Genomic DNA, 23603 nt, shown 5'->3' with positions numbered 1-23603 from the left:
ACTGTATAATATGCAATTGCGACTCGTAATTGTGAGAAAAAAAAGGTTAGAATTGTGAGATAAAAAGTCGCAATTACCTTTTTTATTTTTCATTCCGTGGCGGAAACAAGCTTCCATAGAATAGAATGTTGAGAAGAACAGAAATAAATCTTTTTGCAACATTACAAAAGTTTACTCTAACTTTTGATTAATTTCATGGATCCTTGCAGAATAAATGTGCATGTACACAGCTTTGATACAGTAGTAGTGTGTTTATAACATATAAATGGCGTGCCTGTTGGTGCCCTCCAGGCTGTAGTAGACGGAGTAGGTGACGTCCTCTCCGTGTGGTTCGGCGGGAACACGCCAGGTCAGTTTGATGAAGCGAGTGGACACCAGCGAGGCCACGACGTCCCGCGGGCCGGAGGGTTTGGGACCAGCGCCGACTCGGGACCCTGGCATTAGATGGTCAGTAGTGGCACGGGTCAGTGAGGTGGGAGGGGGGGAGGGCAGGGCTACATCTTTCAGTGTGTGAGTCAAAGCAGGAATAAAGGGTGGAGGAGGGCGGATAGTGAAGTCACACAGAAATACAGGGAGGGAGGGATGGATGGATGGACGGAGAGCAAAACACAGGAGAACACATAAAAAGAAAAACAAAGAAAGAAAGAAAAACATAACACAATGGCTTTTCCGTGACAGGAAATCAACAAAACAGTGAAATAAATCACAAAGAAACATGAAAAATGCAATCATAATGGAAGAATGTCAAGCATGTAGTTGGAGAAAAACAGCTGAAGTGGGAAAAATGACAATATTTTTCACTTTTAGAAAATTCAAATATTGTTGTTTGCTAAAAATATGTCAAACACCTGAGATGGCAATTTTTTTATTGCCATGTATATTTGATTGTCGGGAAGAAAAAGACGTGAATGGGTTTGGTTGTGAGTAGACATACTTTTTTTTTTTTTTTTTTTTTTGTGGATTATTCTTTTAAGTGAAGTTGGGACAAATCCAAGCATTCACAGCTTATACTGACATACTGTATGTCAAAAATGTCTCTATTTTAGGTTCTCTAGGAGACTTGATCTAACTGATGATTAGATAATACTTTATTGTCTTAAAAGTCTGAAATGTTTCTTGCATGACAGTATCCATATTTACGACAATCAACATCGACATATCTTGACCCACACAAACATTTCAGACATTATGCATTACACTCCAATACTACACTATTACATCCGAAGTCTCTTGAGCGAGTGTAAAAGCACCTTATAAAGGCTTGAGAGATGCATTGTGTTGAGATGTGCTCTTCATGTCTTATTCTGAACACACAATAGGAGAAGAGACTGAAAATACACACTCATAGCAGAACTCATTAGCTTAGCTTCCCCTAAATGACAAAATCCATTAGACGGAGAACAAATTAAACATTAGTTGTAGCAATTACAGTTTCCCCACAAAGACGAGCCATCAATGTTCATCTGTCTAGCCTCAGGGAGAAAGAAATGATATCACTCAGCATTTATCTCTCGTCCAGCTTTGTGTGGTGCGTGACAATCTCTCTAGCTTTTCTTCTTCCTCTGGCAAACTAAACTATTTAAACTATATAGCTACAGCAATCTATTGCCTTAACATATTATGAATTCGACAACTAGTTACGTTAAAATCGACCACAATAAATACAATATAACTTGACCAATTCTGGTCACTTGATTTACCCTCTTTTCATACCCTCTTTGTCTTTTTAGTTGATGAATCTGTTTTAGATCATGTTTGATTTTCTCCATAGTGTTTTAAAGTGGAACATTCTCAATACGAATTCAAAATGAGTTTTTATCGTGAACGTGCCTACGGTGATCCGCGCCACTCACGCAAAATTAAACTACGGATGCACAATATATCTGCTACTATATCGGTACCAGCCGAATACCAGAACACCGTTGCAACACCCTAGCAACCACCCAGAACACCCAAGCAACCACCTAGCAACACCCTAGAAACAATCCAGAACAGCCTAGCAATGCCCTAGCAACCACCTGAACAACATGAATAAGCCATATCTCAGCTCCACAATACGTGTTTGTTGGCTCATATGCAATCATGTACTACACCCTAGCAACCACACAGAACCCCTTAGCAACCACCTAGTAACAACCTAAAACACCCTAGCAACACCCTAGCAACTACCTGAACAACATGAATAAGCCATATCTCACCTCCACAATATCGTACAGACGTGTTTGTTGGCTCTTATGTAATCATATACAATACCCTAGCAACTTCCTAGCAACAACCCAGAAAACCCTCGCAACGCCCTAGCAACCACCTGAACAACATGAACAAGCCATATCTCAGCTCCGCAATATCGTACGTGTTTTTTGGCTCGTATGCAATCATGTACAACACCCTAACAACCACACAGAACACCAAAGCAACCACCTAGCAACAACCCAGAACACCCTAGCAACGCCCTAGCAACCACCTGAACAACATGAATAAGCCATATCTCAGCTCCACAATATCGTACTGACGTGTTTGTTGGCTTGTATGCAATCATGTACAACACCCTAGCAACCACCCAGAACACCCTAGCAACCGCCTAGCAACAACCCAGAACACCCTAGCAACCACCCGAACAACATGAATAAGCCATATCTCAGCTCCACAATATCGTATAGGTTATCGGCGTTCAAATATAACGAGTTATCGTATCGGCCAAAACGTTCAAATTGGTGCATCCCTAAATTAAACAATAGGGATTAAATCCTTTTGCGCTCTCTGTTCAGTTCGTACGGCTTTTTAAAATCTCATTATTCTGATTGTATAATGGCCTGATTTGATGTTTCGGTGTGAGCGCTCAGCGACAGAGGTGCCGATAGGCAAGAAAAAGTGAGTGCGCTACAGATATAAAGTGTTTGGACAACATCAATTTGTCAACTATGTCATCAGGATCATCAGCCGGTGCGATGATGAATGCAGTCATGTGACGTACGGTGGTTAGCCGAGGAAAGATTAATATCGGTTCTGTTCATAGCAGAGAGCAATAGCTGGTGCCACTGGAACAGATGGTGACTTCGCTTATTAATGATACACACTGGAGCTAAGCAAAAAGTTCAAAAGGCCTTTGATGTAAAAATGAATCGTAAACGAATTATTCTTAACTCACTTTTGCTTAAAATCGATGTAATTATGCATTTAATACTCAGCAAATGTTATTTCGAGAGAATGCAGATTAGTTTCTCCTTTTAAACAGAAACGGTTGCTCAGAGCAAATGCAATGATGTCTATACTATGTAGGTCACCAAGACTCATATTAATATCCTAAATGGGTAATTGTCCTACATGAGGACATGGGAAAAACAGCCTCATTCACCTCCATGTATTTATGACGTGGCTGTCGGAGAGAGTGTGCTAATAAGCAGTTATTGAGCTCCTTCTTTCATCTTACACAGACGGGTAAATGACCACGGTACAGGAGATGTGACACAAAAAGACTTCATTCATTGGCAAATGAATCGAACACGTCTCTGCTATTGATCTGAGGGAACATGCTATTATCGTGACGGGTCTGGAAGGGGGTTTCAAATTGTGTGAAGGCATAAAAAGTGGGTTATATCATTCTTTCGTGCTAGGGTTCATGTTCTTTACCGGCACTCATGTCCTGAGATCAGACAGGTTTGACTAATGCTCTTGATCTATAGACACTGGCTAAAACCTCTATAGGAGTGATTGAGGAGGAGAAACGGGCAGCTAAATCACACAGATCTCCAGGGTTTTACTTTCTTATATATTTCTCTCATTAAAAAAAATGGTAATTGATCATTTATCTCACAATTCGGACTATTTTTCACTACTGCGAGTTTTTATATTACAATTCATATCCCGCAATTCTGTGAAAAACTTGAAGATATAAATTCGCAATTGTTAGAAGAAAGTCTAAATTTATATCCTGTAATTTTACCCCCGGTTTATAACTCACACTTCTGACTTTTTTTTATATATCTCGAAATTCAGACTTTATAACTCACAATTTACGAGTTTGTATCTCACAATTACGACTTTATTTATCTTTATTCCAAGTTTATAACTCTCAATTATCTCATTTAAACTCAGAAATTTGAGCTCACAATTCTGAATTGTGATATTAACTCAGAAATGTGAGAAAATGTAAAAAAATCCTGAGATATAAACTCTCAATTAAAAAGGCAATTGCAACTTTTCATCTTACAAGTCTGTAATCTCACAATTCTGACTTTCTCACAACTGTGAGTTTTTATCTTACAATTTGGGCTTTATTCTGTGAGAAAAAAGTCAGAACTTATATACTGTACTTATAACTGTATTTCATCCAATTCCCAGTTTATATCTCACAATTTAGACTTTATTTTTTTGTAATTCCAAGTTCATAACTCACAATTATCTCAGAATTGATATAAACCGATATAAACCTAAATTCTGAGGTTTTTTTCTCATCATTCCAATTTTATAGCTCACAATTCTGAATTGTGTGATATTAAAAGATATATTATTAAATTAAAAAGACAATTACAACTTTTCATCTCGCAATTCTGACTTTTTTTTCTTAGAATTTCTTTCTCTTTTTTCTGAGATATAAGCTAAAAATTACAAATTACAAAATGAGAATTTAGAGATAAAAAGTCTCAATGCCTTTTTTTAGTACTGGGCAACGATTAATCGCGATTAATCACATCCAAAATAAAAGTTTGTGTTTACATAATATATTTGTGTGTACTGTGTATAATTATTTTATATATATATATATATATATATATATATATATATACACATTCATGTATATATTTAAGAAATATTTCATGTATATATATATATATATTATATGTTAACACATTTTTTTATATTCACAAACTTTTATTTTTATGTAAACACAAACTTTTATTTTGGATGCGATTAATCGTGACTAATTGCGATTAATCGTTGCCCAGCTCGACTTTTTTATTTTCAATTCATAGACTGAGACGATATTCAGAGACGATAACAGCATAGTTTTCAAAAGTTTGAGTTTTCAGCCTAGTTTTTCGTAAACGCCCCCTTAAAAAGATCAGATCTTTTATTTCTTTTTTAAATAAAATAAAACATTCATTAGATATTTCCTGAAACAGGCCATTAAAATATCTTCATCCTTTTCTTGGAAATTCAATCCATTTTGTTTCCCCAAAACAAGAGAAGGACACAAAATGAAGCATTTTTTTTTAATAAGCAGCACATACGATATTCAAGCCAAATAGTCCAATTTTTCATTGGAGATACAGCTGGCCCGCAGCGATTGTGCATCGGATCTGAAGCCTGAACCAATGCAGAGGCGACAGCAGTCTATCTCTTCAAAGTAAACACCATGAATATGAGAGGATGATGGATTAAAGGCCATCAACACCCCTGATGAGATTAAACAGGTCTCTCACGTGATGCAGAGCAGCGTTTCGTCTCCCGAGACGTCTCGCTTCCATAGTCTAAAGAGATGAAAGCGCAGATCTAGGGGGAGGAACGGGCACCTCGACGGGACGTCCCGCCCAGCACCAAAGCGCAGGATTACAGGCCTCAGCGTGAAGCTGGCAGGGGACATCCTATGTGTTCACTGGGAAGGCAGACGCCCATCTGGCACGTCATTACTGTATGTCTATACCCAGTTACACCAGCCCTCGGGGTCAGGAAAGCACCGGCCCCATTCCCTCCTGCACCTGCTAAACCTCCATCAGACAGCGCCAATCGCTCACGCTCAAGTCCCACAGCGAAATCTGTTCTTTTCTGACATGCACTTCAGTCCCATTTGTCATGCTCAGTCCCAATACCAAAAATATCACTGTGCTCCTTTGAGAAGCTTGGGCTCGGGGTGTTGGTAGACTAGACACAAAAAAGTGCCATGATGGCTCTTTGTGTCAATGCCGAGCAAACGTGAGATTATTAAATCAAACTGAATCACTGGGAGTTCAGGATCAGAATTTGTGAAGTACAAATTTGCATTTCACAATGTACTTCAGCAACATACAGACCTTTTATATCTGAGTTGTTAATACCACAGAGAACCCCTTTCCTAAAATGCAGAAATGTTGGTAGAAGCTATTTACACTGACTCCGCCCACCAATGTCTGGTTGGACTAGACAAACGTACAATAACACGTAGCAGATCGTTTTAACGCGAGTTCGAATCTGCCCATTTCCGCTTGTTTCTGCCACTGAATAAAAAAAATAAGAACAAAATTTTATCTCGCAATTGTTATTGTCAGAATTGCGAGGTATTAAGTCAGAATTGTGAGAAATAAAATCACAATTGCGAGATATAAAGTCGCAATTATGAGACAAAATCGCAATTGCGAGAAAAAAGGACAGAATCTGACTTTTTTCTCACAATTGCAAGTTTATTTCTCAAAATTCTGACATCTTTTCTCTGAATTGCGAGTTATCAGGCCAATCCTAAGAAGAAAAAAAGACTAACTTTTTTCCCCTCAGAATAGTTTATATCTCACAATTTCGACTTTATTTCATGAATTTCTGACGTTATGCTGACTTTATATTAATCAATGAGTTTATATCACGCAATTGTGACTTTATATCAATCAATTTTGACTTTATATCACACATTCTGACTTTATATCTCGTAATTCTGACTTTATATCTTACAATTCTGACTTTATATCTCACAATTCTGACTTTATATTTCGCATTTCTGACTTTATAACACGCAATTCTGACTTTATATCTCACAATTCTGGCTTTATAACACGCAATTGCGACTTTATATCTCGCAATTCTGACTTTATAACATGCAATTCTGACTTTATATCTCAAAATTTTGACTTTATATCTCGCAATTCTGACTTAATATCTCGAAATTCTGACTTTATATCTCGCAATTCTGACTTTATATCTCGCAATTCTGACTTTATATCTCGCAATTCTGACTTTATAACACAAAATTGCGACTTTATATCACGCAATTCTGACTTTATAACATGCAGTTGTGACTTTATATCACACAATTCTGACTTTATAACATGCAGTTGTGACTTTATATCACACAATTCTGACTTTATATCTTGCAATTCTGACTTTATAACACGTAATTGTGACTTTATACAGTATCACGCAATTCTGACTATATCTTGCAATTCTGACTTTATATCTTGCAATTCTGACTTTATATCACGCAATTCTGACTTTACAGTATATCTTGCAATTCTGACTTTATATCTTGCAATTCTGACTTTATATCACGCAATTGCGACTTTATATCACGCAATACTGACTTTACAGTATATCTCGCAATTGTGAGAAATAAAGTGCGGATTGCGAGATGTAAACTCGCAATTGTGAGAAAAAAAGTCAGAATTACCTTTTTTATTTTTCATTCTGTGGCGGAAACAAGCTTCCATACATATCAGATTGGGAAGGCAATTATTTTAAATAAATATGAAGAAAATATACGAAAAGAACGGTTCTTTAATAATACGTGTTTATCGGGTAGGGTTAGGGGGAGGTGAAGGCAGGGCTTTATGTCCTTATAAGGCAGCATTAATTTAATAAATAATTGTAATTTACACTCAATACGTTATTATTCCACACTGTTTTTACTGAGGTGCAAAAATAACTACTATTTACACGTTGCAAAGAAAAACTATTTTTACACAGTAAATATCTATTTGTTCAATTGTTCCATGACACAGAAAATGAATAAAGATTATTTTCACCCAATAATAATCGCAATGGTTTAAGTCGCTCTTTCTTTTTTTTATATTTTATAGTCATATTTTAACCTGTAATAAGTTTATAGATGGATTTTCAGATTCATGATTGTAAGTTTCTGTAAGTGTCTGGGATGAGTATTCACAACACTATCTCACGACCAATTCGTACGAATTCGACGCATGATTAAAAAGTGTCTAATTCAAACTAATTCGTACGATTTGTCTAAACCCACGTGACGGTTATGTTTAGGGGCGGGGTCAGGGGTAGCTCATTCGTACGAATTCATACAAATTGGCCAATTCGTAAAATATGTACGATTTAGCAAAATCGCATTAATTCGTACGAGTGAGGTCGTATGAATTGTTACGAATTAGCCACTTTTTAATCATTCGTCGAATTCGTACGACTTGGTCGTGAGATCGGGTTGGTATTCAACATGTAGCCATTTTAAAACTAGCAAACAAAAGAATAGTTCAAATCAGTGTGATTTATAAGCTATTTTAATAACAAAATCAACTGCTGGGAAATATAGAAGTGTCTGAAGTTGAAGAAACTAGTATTGCATTCAAACACGGTCATCTGGTGCATCATAAAACTCGTTTATTTTTTATTTGGGTGAAATTACATTTCTTCATTCCCAAACAGAACAAATCCGTTGAGTTTAGCAACAGCTACAGGCTTCGCAATGTCAACTAAATCACATCAATATTCCAACCATTGAGTGATGAATCTTATAAACAAAGCAGAGATGTTGGAAAGCAGCTTGAGGGCTCTTTCTGAGGCCATAAATAAGCCGAGTGTGTTTGCTCTGCTGTCTGGCACAGAGGCCTAGTTAAAGTGTCACATGAACACAGTGAGAGGCCTCGGCGGAGACATACTATTTATGTTTTATGGTTCCACAGGCTCCTCAGCTGAGATATAAACACAAATATAGCCCAAATCAGCACTGTATGCTCTCAGATCCATCACCTTTTCTGTGCTCGGACTCGCATTGTATCTTCATCTATCATTTTTCTACACACATACCTGGAGCTGGAGCCCACTTGCAAGGTCCAGTAACAACTATAGTCAAGCATCCATCAACCCCCATGAGGGACATCTACTGTGTGTCCAAACTCTCGCCCGACTTTTCTTCACTCCATCACTTTTACACACACACACAACCTGCAGATTACCAGCACTCAAAAAAAAAATGCAGCTCTGTCTAGAAACAGATGCTGGGAAATTGTTTGGGTGTTTGTGCCATTCAAGGTTTTTTGGAAGAGAAAGAAAAAACGGAATGAAAAATTGAGGATTTTTTTCAGTTGCCATGAATCCTTAATAATAATGTCCCTGCCAGGAAAAACAAGCATTCACATGCAAATATATGGAATTAAAATTAATCTAGGGAAAGTAAACAAGCTGAAACAGTGAGACGGCATCCAACTGTCGGGTCACGTCCTGATCTCACACCAGCTCTTTTAATGCTTGAAGGTTTGATGGGGACGGGGACATCAACATATATAAATATATTTCAAGTTTTGATCAAAATTGTTGCTATGTAACAGTGTCACTCACTGGATATTGTTAATGACCCTAGCGTCCCTACTAAATTCTGCGACCCAAATATCACTTTGTGGTGCTGCACAAAGTCTTCACAAATATTCAAATCGATGAGTTTATCAATTACAATGTAGTTTTAATGATGAAGGAATGCTTGCTTGAATGTGTTAAAGACTAATCTGAACACCCTAGCCACTGCATAGCAACACCCCATAACACCTTAGCAACACAAAGTTTTCAGAATTTTTTGGGTGACTATAAAAATGTCTTTTAAAAGCTTAAAAACTTTTTATACTTATTTTAACTTGAGCGCCACATTTTTTAGTACTTTCATGGGTGGTTACCATGCCAAGGTGTTGCAATGTGGTTAGCCATTAGTACATTGTTGCTAAGGTGTAATGGGTGGTTGCCAGGGTGTTTTTATGCAGTTGCTAGGCTGTTCCAATTAGTCTTTAGCACATTGTTCTGTTGTTGCAAGGGTTCTATGGGTGTTGCGATGCAGTCGCTCTTATTAATCTTTATTGCAGTGTTGTTAAGGTGTTATGGGTCATCACCAAGGTGTTGCTATGCAGTTGCTAGGGTTTTGAGAGTAGTCTTTAGCACATTGTTTGTTATTGCAAGGGTTTTATGGGTGGTTGCCATGCAAGGGTTTTGCAATGTGGTTTCTAAGGTGTTCTTAATAGAATTTAGTGCATTGTTGCTAAGGTGTTATGGGTGGTCACCAGGGTGTTGCTATGCAGTTGCTAGGGGTTTCGAGTAGCACGTTGTTTTGTTGTTGCAAGGGTTTTATGGGTGGTTGCCATGCCAGCATGTTGCAATGTAGTTTCTAAGGTATTCTTAATACAATTTAGAGCATTGTTGCTAAGGTGTTATGGGTCATCACCAAGGTGTTGCTATGCAGTTGCTAGGGTTTTGAGAGTAGTCTTTAGCACATTGTTTGTTATTGCAAGGGTTTTATGAGCGGTTGCCATGCAAGGGTTTTGCAATGTGGTTTCTAAGGTGTTCTTAATAGAATTTAGTGCATTGTTGCTAAGGTGTTATGGGTGGTCACCAGGGTGTTGCTATGCAGTTGCTAGGGGTTTCGAGTAGCACGTTGTTTTGTTGTTGCAAGGGTTTTATGGGTGGTTGCCATGCTAGGGTGTTGCAATGTGGTTTCTAAGGTGTTCTTTATACAATTTAGAGCATTGTTGCTAAGGTGTTATGGGTGGTCACCAGGGTGTTGCTATGCAGTTGCTAAGGTTTTCGGAGTAGCCTTTAGCACATTGTTTTGTTGTTGCAAGGGTTTTATGGGTGGTTGCCATGCCAGCGTGTTGCAATGTAGTTTCTAAGGTATTCTTAATACAATTTAGAGCATTGTTGCTAAGGTGTTAAGGGTGGTCACCAGAGTGTTGCTATGCAGTTGCTAGGGTTTTTGGAGTAGTCTTTAGCACATTGTTTTGTTATTGCAAGGGTTTTATGGGTGGTTGCCATGCCAGGGTGTTGTAATGAGGTTTCTAAGGTGTTCTTAATAGAATTTAGTGCATTGTTGCTAAGGTGTTATGGGTGGTCACCAGGGTGTTGCTATGCAGTTGCTAGGGGTTTCAAGTAGTTTTTAGCACATTGTTTTGTTGTTGCAAAGGTTTTATGGGTGGTTGCCATGCCAGCATGTTGCAATGTGTTTTCTAAGGTGTTCTTAATAGAATTTACTGCATTGTTGCTAAGGTGTTATGGGTGGTCACCAGTGTGTTGCTATGCAGTTGCTAGCGTTTTCAGAGTAGTCTTTAACACACTGTTTTGTTGTTGCAGGGGTTTTATGGGTGGTTGCCATGCCAGCGTGTTGCAATGTGGTTTCTAAGGTGTTCTTAATACAATTTAGAGCATTGTTGCTAAGGTGTTATGGGTGGTCACCAGGGTGTTGCTATGCCGTTGTCGGGTTTTCAGAGTAGTCTTTAACACATTGTTTAATTGTTGCAAGGGTTTTATAGGTGGTTGCAATGTTTGGGTGTTGCAATGTAGACACACTGAGTAGTCTTTAATACCTTGTTAAGAGGTTGCTAGGGTGTTATGGATAGTCAACAGGGTGTTGCTATGTGGTTGCTAAGGGATTCTGAGTAGTCTTGAGCACATTGTTAATTACAGTAGTGTTATGAATAGTTGCCATAGTGTTGCTGGGCAACTACAATGTTCCGAATAGTCTTTAGAGCAGTTGCTAAGGTGTAAGGGTTGTAGCTAGGATGTTATTATTTCAGTTGTCATTCATAAATTCATTTTTTACCACAGATTAAAATAAATTTACTGTGCTTTCTCAGAAAATCTGAGCAAATCTACATAAAAAGTCTTAAGATAATCACAGCATGTCAATTCTAGAGCTAAGGGGGAAAAATAACGCAGCATTACCCTAATGAGTATGGGAGCATTTATTCCCTTACAAAAAAATTATAATGAGCAAGTTTCACAGACTGTGCCACAAACTCCCTGTCTGTAACTTAATAAACTCAGCAATCAGCTCTAACAATAAGTGAAGATAAGCAACCGTGTTTTCCTATTCACCATGTGCTAGTCCAGATGGCAGCGAGAAGTGAGGCTTCAAAAAGCCTCCAATCAGCCCGTCTAGCAGCTTTAACAAGAACACGCTGAGAAGCCTGCCAAAATAAAGTGTTTATAGGCCATTTTCATACAAGAGGAGCAAAGACTACATCAGAGGCCCATAGAGAATACATCGAGACACTGGCTTCATCTCAGAAACATACAATTTTCACAGAAACAGCCTGACAATCTGATTGTATGAATAATGTCTGAATGAATAATGTCTCAAAAATCATGCTATATAGAGTTTTGCCTAGCAGACCTAGGGACCAGAATCTCATAGAGACTTCGCATTAAACTCCGGTTCTGGCACACACATGCCCGTGAGCGCGCACACACACACAGTGAACAGGTGGCACTGCCAGAGAGGAAGCTGCAGCAGATGGCATCATGCACCTGACTTACACCAACACTACATTCAATTTGATTCATATTAAAGAAAGATCATCTACATGGACAAATCCTCTAGTTTCCCTGAGATGTTTATTTAAATTATTTCTTTTAAATAGTTGTGATATTGTTGTAAAACTAAATGGACCATGGTGCTCCGATTGATCGGGCGCAGATCCTTATCAGCTGATAATAGCTTTATATAGTTTAATCAGTGGTCCCTATAAAGATGAGATGACGCAAAACTCGCGAGACTATTTTTTCTATGCGCAGCTAAAGTTGCTTCACTACTGAATAAAGTGAATAACCCCAGTGGGTCTATTTCATTTTTATTGGATTATTGGATATTGCATTAGCGATCGGTATCGGCCCATACTGCGTCCAGTGATTGGTAATCGTCCCCAAAAACAAAAATATAATGAGACGTTATGAACACTTTTTGTAATGAGAGTGTACTAAAACTAATATAAGAACCAGGTGATTCCACATTAACCCTCAGGTGCTCTTCGGTCATTTCTGACCGAAAAATTTTCTGTTTTGAATTTTTAAAAATCACAGCTTCATCAGAATGTTACGAAACTTGGTGACTTTTATGGCATTATGTATGTGAATACAAAAAAAAATTGAGGTCATGATCCGAGCATGATAAGTGGTCGTAAAAAAAAAATAGTCACACTTGCGGTCTTCGGTCAAAAATGACCCCAATAGGAAATAAATGGGAAATTGACAAAAAAAGATAAAATTCTCTGAATTTTTGTACATGCAATCTACAAATCGGCCACAATTCTAAAAAAAAGTGCACCACAGGAAAGGGGTGACACTCTACAACATCTAGAGCGCAAAACAGACAAACCCACCCACACACACACACACATACAAACACACTTTTATACACATACACACCAATAAATTTTGATTACAAAAAGTATGTTTTGAATTTCATCGGAATGTTACGAAACTTGGTGACTTTTATGGCATTATGTATGTGAACGCACAAAAAATTGAGGTCATGATCTGAGCAACTGTAACCAGATGGTGCTAATTTTCTTCAAAAAAAAAAATGTATATTTTTTTCTGAAGGCCTAGACTCTATATTAAACTAAAATACTGCATTAATAATAATTTTTTGGAAAAAAATATATATATATACAGAAAAATATATATATTTTTCCATGGCAAAAAATAGACCATAAATATTGCATAAATACTAATAAATTCAATCAAATAAGAATAAATATTATAGAACAAAAATAAATTGCACTGGTTTTACTGGGATGGAGGAAATGTAATTTTTAGGTGTCCGGTCACTTTTGACCGGAAAGATAACAAGTGTGACTCCGAAACGGGTTTTAGCTGGATTTTCCAATAGGGTTTACAAAGAGAATATTTAAAAAATATTCAATCTTAGACGTACCTTGATCCAGTATGATGAGCTGAGCACTCGACTGCACATTACCAGCGTCATTCTCAGCTAAACACTGATAGAAACCTTCATCTGACTTGACCAGTCCCAGCACCTGCAAGTTCTGCTCCTTCTATAAAGAAGCAAACAAGAACATTGCTGTCAAGTGTCAACTAGAAGAAATTTCACATATATAGTACACTCAAATGTTCATGACAAAAGGTCAGCATTTCCACACTCAAGTAGAGATAGCTGGCAACTTACAATGATCTTGAAATAGTCGCTGGGAATGACGGCATCTCCGTTCTTCACCCATTTGATGGTGGGAGCCGGTGAGCCGGTGACCTCACACTCGAAGATTACGTCTGTGGCTTCATGAGCATATATGTTAGCAGGTTTCTTCAGGAAGTGAGGGGGAGCTGGGAAGAAAAGCAAAAACAGTTTAGTACAACTTGGGAAAACAACACGACTTGCTTAGTTTTGACTCTTCTCAACCTCGAAATATCCAATCCCTGAACACCAGGATGTGGCTAAATACGTAGCTCCTCGTAGTCAGAGGAGAACGCAAAACCTCCTAAATGAGGTAATTTGGTGTTGGAGAAGATCCACATGACATAGATGTGCAGCAGAATGATTCAGGTCTGTCTGCTAGGATGTAATTGGATTGTTGCTCTGTGTTGTGCCTGATTCGCTACCACACAACCACAAGCCAAGCATTTCACATTACACATCACATCCCACACAAAACATTACGCATAATATGCATGATTCACACCCTTAAATCGCACAAAATGCATGTGCGTGTGTATATATTTTTTCTTTTTTACACAGTCATGTGAAACAACAAATGACATATTACACTGTGTCATTATTTATTTAACAAAACAAAAAAAAAGAGCCAAAATGGAAAAGCCATGGGTGACAAACTAAACAAACCCTATGATTCACTTGCTTGTAGAGACACCTGTCCAGGTCTGGAATATGACTGGGTCATTGCAACACCTTGATTATTTTCTTTTTTCAGCCATTCTGTTGTAGATATGCTAGTTTTGCTCCTGTTGCGTGACCAGATGGGCTCACGTTTAATACTTTGGTATAATAGTTTTCATGGTCGACTCAATGACGACATGAAGGTGCCCTGGTCCTGTGGCTGCAAAACAAGCCACAAATCATCGACCCTCCATCAGCGTGATGGAGAGTTGGTTTCAGGTGTTTGTGCTGATATGCATTATAGTCAAACATCTCTACTTTGGATTTGTCTGTCCAAAGGACATTGCTCCAGGAAGTCTTGAGGTTTGTTCAGATGCAACTTTGCAACATGTTTCTTTTCAGAGAGAAGAAGCTTTCTCCTGGCATCCCTTCCAAACATGCCATACTTGTCTGTTCTTCTTCTAATTGTACTTTTTATGAAATTTAACATGTTAACTGAGGCCTGTAGAGTCTGAATTGTAGTTCTATGTTTTTGCGATTTATCCGAGCATTGCACGGTCTGACCTTGGGGTGAATTTGCTTTCTCCATTGGGTCACTTGATGGAGTTTTAGGACACCATTGGGTCACATGATGGAGTTTTAGCACACCATTGGGTCACCTGATGGAGTTTTAGAACACCATTGAGTCACCTGATGGTGTTTTAGGACACCATAGGGTCACTTGATGCAGTTTTAGGACACCATTGGGTCACTTGATGGAGTTTTAGGACACCATTGGGTCACCTGATGGAGTTTTAGGACACCATTGGTTCACCTGATGGAGTTTTAGGACACCATTGGGTCACATGATGGAGTTTTAGCACACCATTGGGTCACCTGATGGAGTTTTAGAACACCATTGAGTCAACTGATGGTGTTTTAGGACACCATAAGGTCACTTGATGCAGTTTTAGGACACCATTGGGTCACTTGATGGAGTTTTAGGACACCATTGGGTCACCTGATGGAGTTTTAGGACACCATTGGGTCACCTGATGGAGTTTTATGACACCATTGGGTCACCTGATGGAGTTTTAGGACACCATTGGGTCACCTGATGGAGTTTTATGACACCATTGGGTCACCTGATGGAGTTTTAGGACACCATTGGGTCACCTAATGGTGTTTTAGGACACCATAGGGTCACTTGATGCAGTTTTAGGACACCATTGGGTCACCTGATGGAGTTTTGGAACACCATTGGTTCACCTGATGGAGTTTTAGGACAACATTAGGTCACCTGATGGAGTTTTAGGACACCATTGGGTCACCTGATGGAGTTTTAGGACACCATTGGGTCACTTGATGGAGTTTTGGGACACCATTGGGTCACCTGATGGTATTTAGGACACCACTGGGTCACCTGATGGCGTTTTAGGAAACCACTGGGTCACCTGATGAAGTTTAGGACACCATTGGGTCAGTATCAAGTTTTGATTAGCCGCGTTTCCACTGCCGGGTTAGGGCTGGGCCAGAGCTAACAGCGAGCCGGGCCGAGCTAGTGGCCTCGGGCCTCAAGCACCGGGCTTGCGTTTCCACTGCCGGGCCAGTAGCCCCACAGCGCTGCCCCAAACCCCACCCCTAACACGCCTTTCAGGATCAAACCTCATAAAACCCAACCCATTTCAGCGGGTATTATGAATTAATTTATTTTTTAAATTAGGAAGATAGCATGTATATTAACTCAACTGCCGTAGTGGCTGCAATAGTGTCCCGAGACTGCAGTACAGGCGATTCTCCATTTCAAGCAGCGATTTTTTGCGCGATATAACAAGTAGGGCTGCAGGCACGTTTTCAAGTTATTCATTAATCGTTAACCGAGGCCCATCGGTTAATACTCGGTGCATATAGAGTGCGCGCCGCAACCTCGAGATACGGAGTTAATTTTTTAACACCTTTAATAACTGATTGGACCCCATTTGAAACGAAATTAATTTATAGAAATAAAACGCCCCATTTCCATCACCCTTCAAACTGAAATTGCCAATTGAAAATAAGCAAAACGTCCATTTCACAAAAACTCCGTGTCTGCAAATAATAATAATAATAATAACCATCATCATCATTATTGTAACATTTGATTAGGCTGCATATAGAAGACGCCTTTATCCAAAAAAGGAACAGAGCACAAATAAACACAATATTTTTGACAAATATCAGCGCATATCCAGTGTGTGTGGAGCACGCACTGATGGCTGCGAGACGCCCATGTGAACAGTTTCATTGCATTTCTTTCAGTGGAAACAACTTAAAATACTCTTTCATTTCTGGTCATACAGAAAATAATAATACATTATTCGCAAATAAATTTATTTATAACAAGAAAACGTTGTGCTTTAACAATTAATCAAGGCGCGCTTCATGATCTCCGTGAACTGAAGCGCGAGACCTGAAACAGCCACCGCATTCGAATTTGTTCGTTTTAAATTGGACATTTAATGTACAATTTAAAACGAACAAATTCGAATCGAAAGCCAATATCTTCTATGTGTATGTAGCTTAATTTCTCTCTAAATGTGCATCCGGAGATGGAGATATGTTTTTAGCCGAAAATCATTTAGAAAACAATAGTTTATTAATAAACAATTAATGCCTCGTTATTTTATATTATTTTATTATCAGACACATTTATTATAGCCTATAAATCACCCATAAATCCCCTTTCTGTAGGCTGTGGTTACGGCTCTTCTCATTCAGCACTGCGGGGAAAATATCATTTCCAGGTTCTAATTTGGCCTCAGAAAACCAGTAAAATATATATTTTTTCATATTAATTTGTCAAATATTTTAAATGTTTAAGGGGCAAAAAAATCAAACAAATATCTGAAAATTCGTCGATATGTAGCCTATATATTGTTGCGCAGCATTTGGCATAGGCCTACAGTTCAAATTAAAATGTTATGCAATTTTAAACGGTTAATCGGTTAAACATGGACACCCCTATGTGCATCTTGCTTCAGATCATAACGTTCCATAACACCGATAAACTCCGCCTTTTACCTTGAGCACGCCTCTAGCCCGAGCTGGCCCCCTCTGGCCCAAGAAATCCTGGCCGTTGGCCCCGAGGAAGCCCCGATCAAGCCCCGGAAGTGACAGTGGAAACGCGACTGGCCCTGGCACGCACTAGCACGGCCCGGCCCTGGCCCGGCGGTGGAAACGCGGCTATTGATACTGTGAAGCTGCTTTGATGCAATCTATATTGTGAAAAGCGCTATATAAATATACTTGGCGTGACTTGAATTTGATGTCCACCTCTGGAAAGATTGGCACTCTATCTTGAATGTTTTCCACTTGTGAATAATCTTCCTCACTGTAGAACAATAAGTTCAATTGTTTGTAAATGGCTGTACAACCCTTCTCAGATTGATGGCGGCCACAATTGCTTCTCTAAGATCATTGCTGATGTCTTTCCTCCTTGGCATTGAGTTAACACACACACTTGAATGCTCTAGGCCAGCAAACTGCCCAAACCTCTGCTATAGAGCTGATCACACTTGCTGATTATCAATTTATCAAAGACATTTGATTAGCAGTGCCTTATGGAAGAAGTAGGGGTGTACTTAACTTGTCACCCATGGATTTTCCATTTTGGCCTAGCTTTTGTTAAATAAATAATGACACAGTGTAATAGCTAGGTCATGTGTTATTGTTCATCAGAGGTTGTATTTACCTCATTTTAAGACCTGCCAATGACCATATGAATTTTCATTATGTCCTGACACATAAAACCATATTGCCAATGTCGCCATCCTTTTGTTGTTTTTGTTATCCTTGATCTCATAAATACTGTATATCAGTAAAACAGACCACTTTTTCTTAAATAATACAACAACGAATGTACGTAAGTGAATGGGGGGTCACAATGAGCAAAGGGGAAACATAGCAAATAAAGATTATGCACTCTAAACAACACTGGGTTGTTTCAACCCAAATTTGGGTCAAATATGGACAAACCCAAATGTTGGGTTAAAAATGTCATTTTTAATGTTAACCCAACTTCAACTTTCACTTTCAACTGTATTTTTTTTAATGACATTTTTAACCCAACATTTGGGCTTGTCCATATTTTACCCAAATTTGGGTTGAAACAACCCAGCGTTTTTTAGAGTATGAATTTTCATGAAAATAAATGTTTGTGATTGTCAGTATCCATTCTCGAAATCACCATCCAAAGCTAGAACAGCTTCATAAAGCTAAGCTGAGCTGGTATGCAGATTTTTGGAAGAATAGTAGAATATCTGGATCTAGCATATGTAACATAAGTTGCAGGATCAGGGCCACACTGACTGAGGTAATGTGATGAATGGCTGAGAGTGTGTGCTCCTGCAGTTTGCTGAGGTCTGCACACACAACCTGCTGAAAAACACTTGTCACACACTGCTGGGTTCCTGCTCAAGCCAGCTCCGCACGGGACAGATGGTTCATGTTTCAATCACTCAGTATATCTCAAGCCCAGGAGCACATGCACAAGGAAGCACTGTACAAATGTTCCATATATAAAGAGGTGTGATTGTACAAACATTTGCATTATTACTGGACAACAACAGAACCAGTTTTCATATTAAAGTCAACATGAAACAGAATTCAAAACCTATTTAACTTCCTTAAGCTGATGTACTTCCTAGTGTGAAAAACAATACAGCAAAACATGATATTTGTTATCAAGAACTTGCTGGATTGTGAAACGTAAACCAAAATGGAGTCAGACCTGATCTCTTTTTAGCAGTTGGTTGTGGAGGACTGTTCACGTTGCATTAACGTTCACCGGAATGCATTTTCTGCTTTAACTATTGACAAGATTTTAGAAAGGCTGTATTACCGACAAATTTGTCCTAAAACCATGCTTAAAAAGATTTATTTGGTTAACATTATTTTACACTTTCACGTATCTTAGGTTATGCCCAGGCCCGGCTCTAGGTTATTTGGTGCCCAAGGCGAGAGTGCCCTCAACCGCCCCCCCCCCCCCCCATGTAAAAAAAAAAAAAAAATACAAATATTTTCTTCATGTGTCAAAAAAAAATCCTGCATAAATCTGAAAATTTTTACACAGAAATAAAGGCCTAGTACTAGAGCATAAATGCAATGTATCATTAAAAAAATAAAATTCATATGCAAGCTAATGTAGTTGAGGAATTGTGTGGAATATGGATACAAAAGTACTTTATATCTCCAAAAACACAGCATTAATGAATAGATGAGAAGTAAACAATATATATATATATATATATATATATATATATATATATATATAATATTTGTATGATTCAAAATTTATATTTTTTGTAGAATTACTCAATCAATTGTTGGGGTCGTATAGACCCCGAAGCCCAGAAGTGTAAACAGGAAACGAAGACCATTTGAAGGTGAATATAACGCCGACGAACTAGCGCTGATGAAAGCCGACTGTGTTGTCGCCTCTCGTGCTCTCTCGTCGGGGTAAAAAGCTGCACTTGCACCATGACTTGAACACACCGCGAGAGATCTACAGGCGACTGTGAGCTATAATGTGCATTCTGCACCTGCGTGCAATGAGCCAACTGTCTATTTCTGCAGATATATTAGTCTATATTCGTCATTCAAAAGGAAAACCGACGCTGTCGGCCGGCTGCAGATACATAACGTAAACAAAGCAGCGTGTGCCAACCATTTTGAATATACGCGGGCATCCCCTTGTGCCGACGAGGACTATTTTGAGCCGAAGGCACGGAACCGTGCGTATCACACCGAGGAAACTAAAGCGCTAAAACCAGCTGTCAGATGTTGTCGCGCCACCCCGGTTGCTGAGCAACGCGCGTGAGTTTGACAGCTGCCTGTCTGAGTCACTCGGTCGTTTTTTATGATCGTATAATCTTGTAAAAGAAATGGACAAATACAAGCAGTGTGTGGACAATGCACAGTAAAAGTGTACAGCGTGTGCGCAGCTTTCATAACACAATACATTTAATTAACTTTTTTTTTTAATTCTGCAATTCGCGCCCCGTCTAGTAGATGGCGCCCCAGGCGGCCGCCTGTGTCGCCTGTCGGCAAAGCCGGCCCTGGTTATGCCAATCAATGTCATTTCAGAAAAATAGCAGGATGATTAATGAAGATAGTCTTTTGAAATAATGTGTTCTAGTGATTCATGCACAATAACACTAGGAGGGATGAACCGATATGAACATTTTGGCCGTTACGATAACCGATAAATCTTTAAATTTGATAGCCGATAACCGATATAATGGCCGATAAATGTAAACGAATAAAGATATTCTTTTGAAATAATGTGTGCTAGTGATTCATGCACAATAACACTAGAAGGGAGGAACCGAAATTAAAATTATGGCCAATACGATAACCGATAATTCTTTATATTTGAAAGCCGATAACCGATATAATGCCCGATAAATCTAAAGAGTAAAGATATTCTTTTGAAATAATGTGTACTAATGATTCATGCACAATTACACTAGAAGGGAGGAACCGATATGAAAATTATGGCCAATACAATAACCGATAATTCTTTATATTTGAAAGTCGATAACCGATTTAATGTCCGATAAATCTAAAAGAATAAAGATATTCTTTTGAAATAATGTGTACTAATGATTCATGCACAATTACACTAGAAGAGAGGAACCGATATGAAAATTATGGCCAATACGATAACCGATAAATCTTTATATTTGAAAGCCGATAACCGATATAATGTCCGATAAATCTAAAAGAGTAAAGATATTCTTTTGAAATAATGTGTACTAGTGATTCATGCACAATAACAAAAATTTTGGCCGATACGATAACCGATAAATCTTTATATTTGAAAGCCGAAATCCGATCTAATGCCCGATAAATCTAAAAGAGTAAAGATAATCTTTTAAAATAATGTGTACTAGTGATTCATGCACAATAACACTAGGAGGGATGAACCGATATGAAAATTATGGCCAATACGATAACCGATAATTCTTTATCTTTGAAAGCCGATAACCGATTTAATGCCCGATAAATCTAAATCCAATTTTTTATATAATTTTGAGTGCCTGATTACAAAAACAAGTGATTCCTATCATCAATTCAAAACCATCAGTGTGTATCTGAAGCGTCTCAGCGGAAGGAAATAATAAATTACTTATCGGCTTTAATGTAACAACCTACTTTTCTTATCGGGCCGATAACGATAAAGTTAAAAATAAACTTTTATCGGCCGATACCGATATGGTGGCCGATATATCGTGCATCCCTTCAATGAGCATGTATTAAGAAAGTAAATAATTGTGATTTGAGCTTGACTTTAAGAAATAATTGTGAGGAAAATGTGCTGAGACAACAGAAGAAAAGCTAAAGATAAAGCCAGAGCATTTGTTTCATGGTTGGTCACAGACCGGTTACGTTCCCAATACATTCTACATAGAGATTATAGTGATGATAAAACCATCTCAAATGGCCACACAGCTCTTATCACTGCCTCACTTGCATTCATGAGCATGTCTCAGGTTTCCCGCTGTATTATAGACAATGTCAAAGCTCAACACACACTCCAATTACCCTGTTTCCAATCATCTACCCTGCATTTCAGAGTAGGCTGAGAAATAACAGCAGTCTATGCAAGCCACTGGCTTATGTTCTGTGTTTCACAGTAAAGACAGTCTTCAAAGTTTAATAAGATTCTGGGCATTTCACCTACAGTATAACAAACACATGGAGCAGAGGTTCCCGGATCAATCTGCATGTTGCTGCAAGACATTTGAAACAGCAACACAAGAATATTCATGATTCAATAACCTCTATATCAATAGCATCATGCTGATTACCACAGAAAAATATTTCTGATTTGTTCAAACAAACACACACAGTTACAATAACTTGCAATGGGAGTAAACAAGACCAGCCTTCCAGAGGGATTACAAGCAGAAGTGCGAATCTCATGCTTGTGTTAAAGCATGAATTATTCAGCAAAAACTACTGTTCTAGGCAAACTAACGTCTGGTTGTGTGTTTCCGATGTAATTTGTGAGGTATCATGACACCTTTCTGGTTACCATTATGCAAATCTTACCAAGTTTACTGGCTTGACGTGTCACTGAATTTGAAAGACTGGATACACTCTAAACAGTCCTGCGTTGTTTTACCCCAAATTTGGGTCAAACGGGGACAAACCCAAATGTTGGGTTAAAAAATGTCATTTAAAATTTGAACCCAACTTCAACTTTCACTTTCAACTGTACATTTTTTAATTACATTTTAACCCAACATTTGGGTTTGTTCATATTTGACCCAAATTTGGGTTGAAACAACCCAGCATTTTTTAGAGTGTAGAAACCTATAAATATTACATTGTTTCTTGTGGCTATACATGCATTTTTAATTTTTCTTTTTTAATTTTATGGACAGTCCTTATAATTCTCCATGTGAAAAAAGTACACTTTATCATACTTAAAAAAAATGCATTATGGAAATAATATACTTAAGAAGTGTGAACTGAATGTAATGTTTTCTGATACACTTTAAATGAAATTAAATGAAAATGTAGTAAAATTAATTAAGTAGACTTAAATACATTTTCAGGTGTAATTTAAATTCTGTTGTCTTTAAAATATGGTTAAAATGCATTGTTGAATGTACCGACAAACATTTATGGTAAATTAAAATATAAATTGTAATTACATTTTTGTATTAATGAAGTTGAAATATATATCAAAGAATACTCAAATTATAATCAAGTACTTTAAATGTGCTTTAGTCAACACATCAAAGTAAGTGTACTTCTTTAAAGCACAGCAAAAGATCATTAAATCAATAATTTTATAATAACTGGACTGTTGCACAAAAAAAAAAAAAAAAAATCAGACTTAGATCTTGCGACGAGCTCGGTTTGAGTTTGGCATCGCAACACAAAACCTCTCCCCCCCACAAAGGCCAAAGTAGGGGCCGGCTTCCCTCCCGGTCTCTTTCCTCTTTTCATCTCGTCACAGTGTAGGATCAATTCTCAGCAGACCGACAGATGGCTAAAGCTCATTACACAGCACATATCTGCACGAAATCTACAGTCCAGA

The 23603-nt window shown here is 38.1% G+C and overlaps 1 protein-coding gene across 9 annotated transcripts in view; it reads right to left on the bottom strand.

Annotated features, from left to right (window-relative positions):
- neo1a (neogenin 1a) overlaps nucleotides 1–23603 on the bottom strand; it is a 198149-nt gene that overhangs the window by 43821 nt on the left and 130725 nt on the right. For 7 of the 9 annotated variants that reach the window (XM_089135430.1, XM_089135315.1, XM_089116323.1 and 4 more), the window contains exons 6-8: nucleotides 13868–14022; nucleotides 13616–13736; nucleotides 275–500 (exon numbers count right to left, since the gene is read on the bottom strand). In XM_089135430.1, coding sequence (XP_088991556.1) covers nucleotides 275–500; nucleotides 13616–13736; nucleotides 13868–14022 — 502 coding nt within the window. The remainder of the gene's footprint in view (nucleotides 1–274; nucleotides 501–13615; nucleotides 13737–13867; nucleotides 14023–23603) is intronic. The other 2 variants (XM_089135401.1, XM_089135477.1) reach the window with 1 other exon arrangement.

The sequence above is a fragment of the Pimephales promelas genome, chromosome 1, assembly GCF_988280905.1.
Source record: "Pimephales promelas chromosome 1, fPimPro1.hap1.1, whole genome shotgun sequence".
NCBI classification, from domain to species: domain Eukaryota; kingdom Metazoa; phylum Chordata; class Actinopteri; order Cypriniformes; family Leuciscidae; genus Pimephales; species Pimephales promelas.
This window is presented reverse-complemented; position numbering and strand designations above follow the sequence as displayed.